At 39.1% G+C, this 12,293-nt stretch overlaps 1 protein-coding gene across 1 annotated transcript; it reads left to right on the top strand.

Moving 5' to 3' along the window:
* Positions 1-1,413: 1,413 nt before the first annotated feature.
* On the top strand, positions 1,414-10,628 carry LOC102974520 (butyrophilin subfamily 1 member A1-like). Its single transcript, XM_007118598.1, has 10 exons — positions 1,414-1,672; positions 2,158-2,287; positions 2,866-3,213; positions 5,690-5,971; positions 6,089-6,256; positions 6,625-6,645; positions 6,739-6,765; positions 7,592-7,618; positions 7,824-7,850; positions 9,652-10,628. The coding sequence occupies exons 2-10, from the start codon at positions 2,209-2,211 to the stop codon at positions 10,308-10,310; spliced, it is 1,638 nt and encodes a 545-aa protein (XP_007118660.1). The 5' UTR covers positions 1,414-1,672; positions 2,158-2,208; the 3' UTR covers positions 10,311-10,628.
* Positions 10,629-12,293: the final 1,665 nt, after the last annotated feature.

Genomic DNA, 12,293 nt, shown 5'->3' with positions numbered 1-12,293 from the left:
TGTGGGATCTTCCCGGACCGGGGCACGAACCCGTGTCCCCTGCATCGGCAGGCGGACTCTCAACCACTGCGCCACCAGGGAAGCCCTACTAATCCATCTTAATTGCCTGAAGTGGATTTCTGTTAATCAAAACTAGTCAAAAACTAAGAGAAATTGTTAGATCTCACCAAGTCATGAAGTAAAAGATTTGATATAGCATAGTTGTTATATTATTTAAAATCTCTATAACTTCATTTATACATTCTGGAATGATTATGTTCATTTCTGGTTAATTATAATTATAAAGTTTTTTGAGTTCCCAACTGATTTTGCGTTTTTTAATTCTGCTGTATGCCGTTAGCACCATGCAATCCTCGGAAGTTATATGCTCTTAATGGATGTCCCTATTTGAAGGCACAATCTTGTTTCTTTGAATGATTTCTCTCTGAACTTTATTTTTATTTTAAAATTAATACTACCATATCTAAAATTTTGTTAGAATATATCTGGTTTATATTTGTTTATTTCTTGTTTTACTATGTCTCTTACAATTTATATATAGATGTTCAATCTTAGATCCAGAATTTCAAAGAATGTAAATTAGAACTTTAATTTTTTCAGGCTCTAACTCAGAGTGTCTTTCTGTCATTCTAAGCAAGAAAAACAATTATTCTAGAACTCATAGGATTTGAAGGATCTTCAAAACAAAAATCAATTATGTAAACAGAGGACAGCAATCTCATCCTCACCTCTTCTTATTGTTTACAGTATGGAAGAAGGATGAAAGTTTGCAGAGAATCATTTTGGGAATTTTATACCGCTTTTCTTTCATCCTGGTTGAGATGGATATAACCCCCATGTCAGTGGAGGAAATTTCTATGTCTGGGAGAAGGTATGAATATGCCCTTGTCTTTTCAATTCCCTGTCTAATGGAATGAGGGGCCTAACTGGTAGATGAAAATTTTCATCAGAATGGCAGATATATTGAGGTCAATTGAACAAGACATTAAAATAAAAATTGCCAACACTTAACACAGAACGTAAAAGTTACTGACACTCTTCTAAGTGCTTTGCCTATATTAATTCATGTAATCCTCACGAAAACTTAGGTTAGGTACTATTATTAAACCCATTGTCAGATGAAGACACTGAGGCACAGAGAGCTTATATAACTTGCTCAAAACCGTGAGCTTGGGAGTAACCTTACCAGGCTTTTAACTCAGGCAGTCAAGTTCTAATATTTATCTTATTAGCCTGGATACTATACGTCTCAGAAAGAAAGAAATCACTTGTTTTTGATCCTCTCCTTTAAGAATGTAATTATTAGGTAGATTTATTATTCCTGCAAGGTCAAAGTTCTCTTTCCTTATCTTATTTTACTTTCAATTTTGAATATGTCGGTGTGACAGAGGAGAATCGCACTGCTGAGAGGTTCCTGAGCAGGGGCGGTCTTTCTTCCAGTTTTCTGAAACCTTTTAAAAAAAACACCTAGGGCTTCCTTCGGGACCCCAAGCTTTCTAACGTCTGGTATTCCCTTGGCTTCTTGGAGCAAGTGTCACAGGACAGATCTGTAGACAGCCAACAAAAGGTAACCTGGAGGAATGACGGAGAGCATGTATTCCTGGTGCCTGCGGCAGTGAGGGTGAGAAGTTCCAGGATGCCTTCATCTCTGTAAGAAACACTTCGGAGATGTGCGATTTGCATTTTCTTCGTGACGGGCAAGAGGGAGGAAAGTGAGAGAATCTGGGCAAGGACCCTGAGGGTTGACAGAGGAGAAGCCAAGTTATATATGTTCCTTCAGCCCATAGGAATGTGGGGGGAGAAAATTGGTTGAGGGCAGAGTAATGTTTATGCTAAAGCCATCTCTCTCAGTGGCTGCTCATTGCCTTTGCTCTGGCTTTCCGTCCATTGGATAAAATGTTCTTCTTGAGAGAGGAGTTTAGAGACATTGTGGTCAGATTTATCACATCAGAGCATGGCTATTGAGATAAAAACTGTTTTCTTGGAAAAGGGAAACAAAAGGTCTTTTTTGTGAATGTCAAAGTCTTCCCTGATGTTCCCTGAAAGAGACACTACGGTCATTTGAGCGCTTCAGGAGGCCATTTCTTAGAAGCACTGTGAACCACCTTAGCTATAATCTTTTTTAGCTTGTGGGTCCCATTTTTGTCTTCACTCCAGCTATTTTTCAGGACCTCCCTATGGGTCATACTGTTCTCTGCTCTGGGAAAGATGGTGTGTTCCCTGGACTTCTCTCTGCCAAGAGACCTCTTCTTTATCCTGCTTCTCCAGGTGTCCATATGGGGCTCAGGTGAGAATATTTTTTATTTCCTATACCTGGATTCTCTTGCTCTCTGAACAGAAGCATTAAACTACTCCATCATGTCTCCTATATACCTAGGTTAATTCCAAATCTTTTATTTTGATACAATAATGTATTTGTCCATATACGAGGACAAATAAATCATTATATGATTATTTTAGAGGGCAGGACCAGGTAGAATTACTTTACTGATGTCTTGTAATTCATTTAGATCTCAGATTCTGGAGGAATGCATTTTCTGATGCCCAAGACCTGATTAAAAACACTATAGCTTCTTGATTTTCCAGCACTCTCCCCTCCTCCTTCATTGAATTTACCACCATGGCAATCTAAAAATCTTCTGTTTAATATGAGATCACTCTGTTGATTGTAAGCTCCACAAGGGTGGAAATCCTCCTTGTCTTGTTCACTGCCTTCTTCAGCCTGAATGTGTGCTACAAATTATTGCTGTATGACCGAGAGAGAGAATGTCTATGGGGCTCTACTGGACCAATAATGATGCTGTGCTCTAAAAGGTCCAGGCAGGGTATTCTGATATTCTTTTCACTTGTGGCTCTATTGCACAGATTCCTTTTTGGTGATTGGTCCCTCGGAGCCCATTGTGGCCATGCTGGGTGCAGACACGGTGCTGCCCTGCCGCGTGTCCCCAGCCGTGAGCGTGGAGAATATGGAGATCCGGTGGTTCCACTCCCAGTTCTCAGATGCTGTGTATGTGTATCAGAATGGAATGGAGCAGGCGGGAGAACAACTAGTAGATTTCAAAGGGAGAGCAGAGTTGGTGAAAGACTACATCACTGAGGGAAGAGTAGCTGTGAGAATCCACAGCCTCCGGGTCTCAGACAATGGAATGTACAAGTGTATTTTTAAAAAAGGAAGTGATTTTGAAGAAGCCCTTTTGGAGCTAAAGGTGATAAGTGAGTAATATCTGAGAATACATATCACTCTAAGGGAAATCTAAGTGTTCTGTACTTGATTTTGGGGAGGAGGATGGTGAACAGGACAGAAGCAAAAAAGCAGTTATCCTTAGAGAGCTGGTCAACATCTTAGACAGTGGATTTAACCCCAAATCCTCTTCATCTATTTATACATTTATTGTGCTGTACTTTAAAATTAAACTATTTCCATAAGTATCTACCATAAAAATTGATCATTTATTTCCCTCTACGTTTCTCCTCACATATTTTGAAGGAAGGCACCATGATTAGCAAAAAGTACCATTACTCTCAGAGACCAGAATTCCAGCTGGGTACCATGATGGACAAGAGGCTTAACAGGGAGTGTTAGTGGTCCGGAACCAAATCCACTGTTTGTTGGAAGTGACTGTGAGGGTTTGACAGAGTAGATTGAGGTGCTGGTTAGTTTTGCTTATTTTTTAATTTCACATTCATAGACTCTTTTATGTCTGGCTTTTTTTGTTGTTGTTGTTCACCATTATGTTTGAGATTTTTCTATGTAGTTAATTGAATGTAGCTGTAGTTCATTTCTATCTCTTTTTTATTGTTTTGCTTTTTACATTTAGATCTTGCATCTATAGAAATGTATTTTTGGTATAAAGTTTAATGAAAAGCTCAAAATACTTTTTCGTAATGTATATATTCACTTATCTCTATACCAGTAGTGAATAGTGTAGAAAATCTCCACCAGTTTTCAATGCATTGTTTCCCATAAACTTCTCATAGGTACCAGGGTAAGTCTAAATTTTCTGTGTGGTTATAATGATTTATCTGTCTATTTCTTTGGTGTTTCCATTTCTAAAGCTATATACTCTCTGCCAAGACAAACATGTTGTTTCTTTTTAGTTGTCATGTTTTTCTCATACTTTGACTATGTTGGGCCTACCTTAAATTAATACTTCTCATTTAATACCATCTGACAAGATATCTATATACTCATTTTATCCATCTTCTTTATGTATAACTTTAATGGAAAAAAAATCTAATCCATTAGATCTTGGAGGAAAGAGTGACAAACTCTCCTGAGCCATGTTACTGTGATCTCACTTCAGTATCCTCCGAGTAAGAGGTCAAAGATTTCATAGTCATGGAAATAACCTCATGCAGGTGACAGCATTTTTCAGTACCTTTCCCATAACAGTTCTTTGACTTATTGGTGTAAAGACAAGTCCAACCTTTAGAAGCAGTTGTTTGATTATATATCCATGCTTATCTTTCACTCATTTAAACTTTGTCTGTTACAGCCACTTCTAATGCTCAGAAATGGGTATTCCTTCTTTTTCCTCTTTCTCAACATAGATATAGGTTTCAACTGCTTATGTCAACTTGGAACTTCAATGATTATATTCTTCCAGGAAATGCAAGGTCTATTTGGTTTATTAGTTCTTGCTTCCTAGGCTTTGATCTGTTCCATTTTGCTCAGGAGCAGTTTCACTCACTTATGTTTATTTCCTTCTTTCAAGAGAATTGGCAGCTCCCTCAGGCAATTCTGAGAAGATGGATTGTCTTTCAGACTGCTTTCTGTTTTCCAGAAGTATATTCCCCCAGGAAGGTCAGGGATTGGTAGTTAAAATTATTAGCTCTATTATAATTTTTAGCCAAAAAAAGATGATGTAGCTGAGCTTCCTAATATATTTCCCACAACTGAGAAACCAGAATAGGACTGAGCTTATGGTGGTTCCATACTTTGTGATATCAAGTTTTAAAAAGACAAAATAATATATAGTCTTAGAAGTTAGAATAGCCATCATTCTTGAAGAGACAGTGAATTCATCTAGTATTCTGGTGCTGTTATATTTTGATATGGGTGTTGGTTACGTGACTCTACTAGCTGACCTAACCTGCGCGGAGTTGAAGAAGAGAAGGGGTGGTGGAAGGAAAAGAAAGGAGTGAGAATGGAAAAGTAAAAAGATCTTGACTCTTTCATGGACTTACTTCACCTTGTTACCTTCATGTTTTAGATAATCTTTACTCAGTGGAAGAAAGAAAATTTGGAAAAATGACAAAAGGAGATTGTTTAAGGAAGTGACTACATGTAGTCTCAATTTAAGCACAGAAGAAGTCTTCCTTGAGACTCCAATAAATGGAATAGACATATGATATAGATACAGAATAGATATAGATATAGTGGCAACATGTCTACATTGGCAAATTTTACTCTGTTCCTTCCCTATTATCCTTCTATGGCCAATTGCAGATTTGCTTGTGTAGAGGAGATATGACAGGCATTGGTATAAGTTCCACTATCAGCTTCAGTGTTCTTGTAATTTTTGAACTTCAGATACCCATTTATCTCATGAGAAAAGAAAAGAACCCCCTTCCATCCACAGAGAGCTATGGTGCTTTGTCCATCTTCTCCCACTGGTGTAGCTGTGAAACACGAGGAGCTTTTGGACAAAAAATGACCAAGTCTCAGATGAATGACTTTCCTCTCCAGGTTTGGGTTCTGGTCCTCATATTTTCATGGTGGGTCCAGAAGATGAAGGAATAAGGCTGAAGTGCACAGGCAAGGGATGGTTTCCCCAGCCTGAAATACAATGGGAAGATGCAAAGGGAGAGAAGATCCCATCTCTCTCTGAAGATGAGACACAAGATAATGATGGGTTGTTTCAGATTGAGGCATCCCTTCTTGTGAGAGACAGCTCAAAGACAGAAGTGTCCTGTTCCATGAAGAACCCTTTCTTTGGACAAGAGCAAGTGGAAACCATTTTTATCCCAGGTCAGTGTTGCTCATTTGGGGGACAGGACAGGAGTAAGGAGGGGATATTTAGGACCTGGGATGGGCTAGACTTGCTTGGTATATGTTTTTAATCAGGTCTGGGGGGTCCTGTGTTAGAACCCTTCTTCCCTAGGACCCCTCCTTGGAAGGTAGCATTCGTTGTGACTTTGGTGATACTTGGGGTTTTCGTTGGTGCTGTTGTGTATTTGGCTCGGAAAGAACGACAGAAAAAGAAGAAACTATCAGAAGTCAAGAAGGAAAAGGAGAAAGAAAGTAAAGCCAAAGGTAAAACTGTGAATCAGACTTGGTGGGGATCTGTGAATTTATGGGTTTGTTAACATGATTGTGCATGTGGATGACATCTTTTGGGAACAAAGAGATATGTGTAAGGATAAGTTAGAGCGCCAAGACCTCCAACAAAACATGGAGCCCAGGACCTCCATGAGAAAAAAAAAATAGTATTATAAAGTCCATTGGAGAGAGAAAAATCACTGGTATAAACATAGAGGTTTTTTTTAAATGGTCATAATATTCTCAATTAAGGTATTTTTTTTTTGTTTTAGGTATATGGAAGTAACACTTAGGATCTGGGCTTAGTCTAGAAAATATTTATTTTCTGTTAAATCCATTTTGTTATTTGCTTTCCTTTTTAGAAACATTTGAGAAAGAGCTTGGTAAGTTTTCCACTTTCTTTGCTCTAATAGAGGAAATAGAGTCATTACTGTATGCTGTATGTCTGGCCTCTCACAGGCTGTTATTCCTTTCAGCCAGAAGGAAGAAATTGTATCAGCAAGGTGAGTTATACTGATGTTATGGTTGGATGGACCATTTCATCAGCCCCTCTGTTCTGGTCACCTCCTATTTACCTTGTTGGTGAGGGAGGGATCCCATACCCTAAACAGTATAAGATGCTCAAACACATGACACCCAACACTGGACAAAAGAGATTGACAGCAGTTTTTTAGTCACGTGTACTCACATCCTGGGGGAGGAAGACACCTCATGCCATGCAGGACCACATGGAGGCTGCACCTGGGAGCAGAAAGAATTAGCAAGGTCTGTAGAAGCCAGGCTTTTCAGGAACAAGAGAATGAGGTGGCCCTGTTTTCTGTGGAAGTATGTAATTGGCTTGTTTGAATAATTTTTGCAGGCTGACAGGGAGGTAAAGTTCATTAGGTTGAAGACCAGCTGGGGTTCAGCTGTTTTGGCCAACAGGGAAATAAGCTGAGAGGGGGAGCTTTTCCTGCTGGGTGGAGGGCATACCTGGTGAGAGCAGAACTCACAATTAGGCATTTGGAGCCCTGTGAAGCTCAAAGGTATCAAGGCAGCACATAGAATTTTAGGCTTTCCAATACACTCTCACAATTTAAGCCTACTTTTCCTTTCTCCCCGCAAAAAACCAGACCCTCATATTTTATCATAGTTGTAGAATGTGGAAAATGTGAGAAATAAAACAGGAGATGTAAAAGAGGGCAAGTACATCAGAACTGTCACTGAGATAATGAACGCAGAAATATAGTACTATCATAAGCCCTCAGATTTCATGTGGTCACTGCAATTTCACACTCTGAAGTGGCATTCCAATGAATGAGAGAATCTAATTCCTTTGTTTTATTTCAGACTGGAGAAAAGCAGAGTTATATGCTGGTGAGTGACTGATGTTGTCTTGGGGCTTCAGGTACTTCAGGATTTCATGAGGCATTTCCAGAGAATTTTTCAGATAGGTGCCATCATCTGGAGATTTTACTTTGAATCTGGGAGTCCAAAAAAATACAAGCGGTAAAGGGATAAGCATCTCACTAGTTCGGAGGACACGTCCTTAGCATATTTTCCCATATGATTTTCTTTTTAGACTGGAGAAAGGAACAGTTCAAAGCAGGTGAGTGCCCTTACTATTTTGTCTCACTTAATCTCTTTTATACAAATGAGAAACTACTCTATTTGTATAAACTCCCAGTAATACCTAACTGGTTATTCATTTCATGGCTTTCACTTCAGTCTCATGCAGAAATGTTAACAGATTTCTTACTGTTCTCACACCATTCATTCATCAGCATAAAATTATACATTTATTCAGTGCCAAATAAAGTGGAGCTGCTCTCTAACTTCACGGGAAAGCGCATGTACAAACTGTGATGAATCTTTTTTTTTCTTTTTTTTTGAAGATTTTGGGGGTAGGAGTTTATTAATTTATTTATGTATTTTGGCTGTGTTGGGTCTTCGTTTCTGTGAGAGGGCTTTCTCTAGTTGCGGCGAGCGGGGGCCATTCTTCATCGCGGTGCGCGGGCCTCTCACTATCGCGGCCTCTCTTGCTGCGGAGCACAGGCTCCAGACGCGCAGGCTCAGTAGTTGTGGCTCACGGGCCTAGTCGCTCCGCGGCATGTGGGATCTTCCCAGACCAGGGCTCGAACCTGTGTTCCCTGCATTAGCAGGCAGATTCTCAACCACTGCGCCACCAGGGAAGCCCTGTGATGAATCTTATGAAGGAATAAAAGATTGCCATGAGAAAAAAATCATGGATTAAAGGAATTACCCCGAGGAATTGATATTTAATCTGAGACTTAAGTGATACGGTAGATCTATTCATGTGAATAACATTGAAAGAATAGTTCAGTCAGAAGGAAGTCTATTACGTACCCAGTCTGAGACACAGAAGAGCTTGTTGCATCTCTGTGGGAAAATGGCCCCTGATCATCTTCGGGTCTTTCCAGAATTATGAGTCGACTCTCTATTTCTACCGCTTGCTACTTCACTCTGAATATCCCTGTATCCACACACATTTCCTAGTTAAGTTAATCCTCCGAAAATTAAAATATATTATAATTGCTAACATACAAATTCTTATGAGAAAAATTTTAATTATTGAAGATGTTTGGTTTGACAAGAAGCAGATTAATTACTACTAGTATTAGCACTATTGCTACTATGAGTACAGGCATTAGTGTTACTACAACCATCAGAAGCTAAAATTTACCAAGTGTTCATCATGGACAAGATGTAGTACTAAGTTCTCTACACATTATCTCGTTGACTTTTCACACCAGTCCTGTATGTACTGATGTACCATAATGATGTACATGTTCATGAGATTAAAGTGGGACAGAGAGAGACCAAGTAACTTCAAGATCACTGCTACTAAAGACAGAGTGATTATCCAAATTCAGCTCTTTCTGAACACAGAGCCTGGGATTTCAACCATTAGAAATATAATAAGAGTGTATGAGAAGTAGATGACTTAGATTTTACATAAGCCTAGAGAAAAATGACACCAAAGAAGCTTAAATGAAAGTGGGTACACTGTGATTGGAAATAAGGCATGGCTTAACTATTAAGAGCAAGCAGTAGAGCAACCAGCATTTGCAGGAGGTTAGAGAAACACCAACTTGAAATATATGATCCTGGAGATTTTCAGATGAGACAGACTTCTTGGCTAAATGGTCTCAGCCTATCTGGACCACATGGTTACCCAAGGTCCTATCCAACCCTGGCCTTCTATGATCTATGTATCATGTGTCTCCTATGAATGAACATAGGATAGAACATGCATTGTTTTACCTAATCTTCCATTTCTCTCCCTCTTGTTTTTCTTCATTCTCCTTTCCCAGTAATTTGCATCTTTCCTAAAACCAACCAGTCTCCACTGTGGAATGACCTTTATTTTTTTCCCCCCATACCTACAGTGGGTTTTACTCTGGATCCAGCCACAGCTCATCCCAACCTCATCTTATCTGAGAGCGGAAAACATATTTATTCAAAAAAGAGTGTTTCTCAGAATGGTGAAGCCCCAGCACACCAAGAGCAAGGGGAGTCTGAAGCCATCTTCAGTGTCCTGGGCAAGATTTTTCTTACTGTGGAGAGACAATACTGGGAGGTAGAAGTAAATATTGGGACAGAAGTTGGATCTAGAACTAGATGGGCTCTGGGTGTTTGCTCAGACACAGCAGAGAGAGAGGGGTGGTTTGTAGAATGTCCAGAGAAGAATTTCTGGGTGGTGGTATACAAGGCAGGAGAATTCATATTTCCTACCTCCCAGAGAAAGTCTCTGTCACTGAGGCAGCACTCCTGCAGGATAGGAGTTTTCTTGGACTGGGATGCTGGGAATGTGTCCTTTTACAATATGATCGATGGGTCCCACATCTATTCTTTTACTGGAATCACCTTCTGTGGGACCCTTCGTCCTTATTTTAGCCTTCAGGGTGCTGGCGCATCTTTGACCATCTGCGCAGCTTCAGATCACACTGAAAATTGTCCTGATTCTTCTCCAAAGACCTCTCTAACTCATTTAAGTTGTTGTGATACAAGCATCCCCCAAGAAACTAACTCTCTATTACCTCCATAAGAAGTGAAGTGTCAGCACCTCTCTGCCTCTGCTCAAGCTTCTTATAGGTATGTTGTCCAAGAAAGCTCTTCTTCTTGAAGAGTAGGTCATTCTCACTAGGTATAAATCGACCCCTTTCAAAGAAAGGTAGAGGGAGAAAGAGAAATGGCACAGCTAGAAGATGTCTGGGGGAATATCCTCCAGTGTTCCCTTTGGGGAAATACTCTTTCTGGGCAGCACCGATTTGTCACGAGAAAGCTCCAAGTTAATTCATGGGCCTTTCTTCAGTTCTGGTACTTACTGTGTTTTGAAGTAAATATGTTTAAAGCTACATTTAAAGAGAAAATCTCTCTTCTTACTATTTTTGTTATCAAATATGCAGGAGGGAATGATGTTTAAAGGGAAGGGTCTCAGTTGAGCAGTACTGTTGGAGATACACACAGAAATCTGTTCAAGTCTTTTAAAAGTTAATGGCTCAGCTTGTTCTTTCTTCAGACTTTGGTGTCCCTCAACTTCTAAACTTGGACTTTGCCAAGGTGTGTTGAAGACTGATAAATAACTGTAGAACCATTTGAGGAGAACAAGCCTCCTGGGAAGGAAGAGCCCTTTTTTTTTTTTAAAAAAAAAAACAAGTTCTTACTGGTCAGCAAGTCCAGAACTGTATGTGAATAAAAAAGGAATGGATATTACAATTTATGTTTTCAGAGAAAAAAAAATCATCAAATAGGAATGAAGAAACATCCTCAGCCTTCATGAAGAAAGAGTCATTAACACTACCTTTTTTTTTCTTTCTGACCAAGTTCTTCCCGCTGTTGAGGGTTTTTCCTTTGCCTTTAATGCATCTAAGCCTTCTTCACGTGTTTATCACAAAGCTTACATTTTCAAGAATATAAAATATGAGCTTCTCCTGTTGAATCAACCCTCTCTTTCTGACAGTAGATGAGATCAACTTAGATCCACTTAGATTTTTCTGCACTTCTAGCAGATCTTTAAGTGGCAAGTCCCTTTAACAACCTCTCTTGGAAGGTACACCGCCATAGCAAAGGTTCCCTAACACACAGCCACTAAGTGGCAGTCAGTATTTGAACCCAAGAAGAATAAATCCAGAGCCCAGAATATTAACTTTACTGACAGTAAAGGAAGGGCTTAAATAACAAGCAAGAAATAATAAAAGCAGGAGAGAGGTAAATGAACGGTGGGGAAAATATTAATAGGTATAATCAAATGGACATGTGGATGAGGATATATGAGGGTAACAACAGAATGGGTACAAATGGTATTGGAAGTATGGTATGGAACAGGAAGGACAATGGGTTCAGCTTGGGATATTTACTTTTGTCATATATATATGTGTGTCTGTGTGTATATATGTATATATATCACACAAATGTGAACCCTGATGTAAACTGTGGACTTTAGTTGAAAATAACGTACCAGTATCAGTTCATCAGTTGTAACAAATGTACCACACCAATGCAAGTTGTTAATAATAGAAGAAAGTAAGGGGTGAGAGGGGAGGGATATGGGAGTGCTCTAGATTTTCCACTCAATTTTGCTGTAAACCTGAAACAACTCTTAAAAAAATAAAGTCTTTTAATTAAAAAAAAAAAGGATGAAGTACTGGTACATGCCACAACATGGATGAACTCTGAAAACATTACACTAAATTAAAAAAATACAGACACAAAGAAATCTATATATAGTATTTTATGATTCCATTGATATGAAATACCCAGTATAGGCAAATTCACAGAAACAAAGTATATTAGGGGCTGGAGGGAGGGAAAAATGGGTGTAACTGCTTAATGGCTATGGAGTTGCCTTTCAGAGTAATCAAAATATTCTGGAGCTGGATACTGATGAAGGTTGCACATATTGTGAAGGTAAAAATACCACAGAATTGGACAGTTTATTTTTTTTCTTTAAATAAAATTCTAATGGATATGAAAATTAAATACACTTTGATTACATTCCTTCCTAATTTTGATTGAACTCAGATTTGAG

The sequence above is a fragment of the Physeter macrocephalus genome, chromosome 18 (genome assembly GCF_002837175.3).
Source record: "Physeter macrocephalus isolate SW-GA chromosome 18, ASM283717v5, whole genome shotgun sequence".
In the NCBI taxonomy this organism is placed as follows: domain Eukaryota; kingdom Metazoa; phylum Chordata; class Mammalia; order Artiodactyla; family Physeteridae; genus Physeter; species Physeter macrocephalus.
The sequence above is the reverse complement of the archived record's forward strand: the minus strand, read 5'-3'. Positions and strand labels throughout refer to the sequence as shown.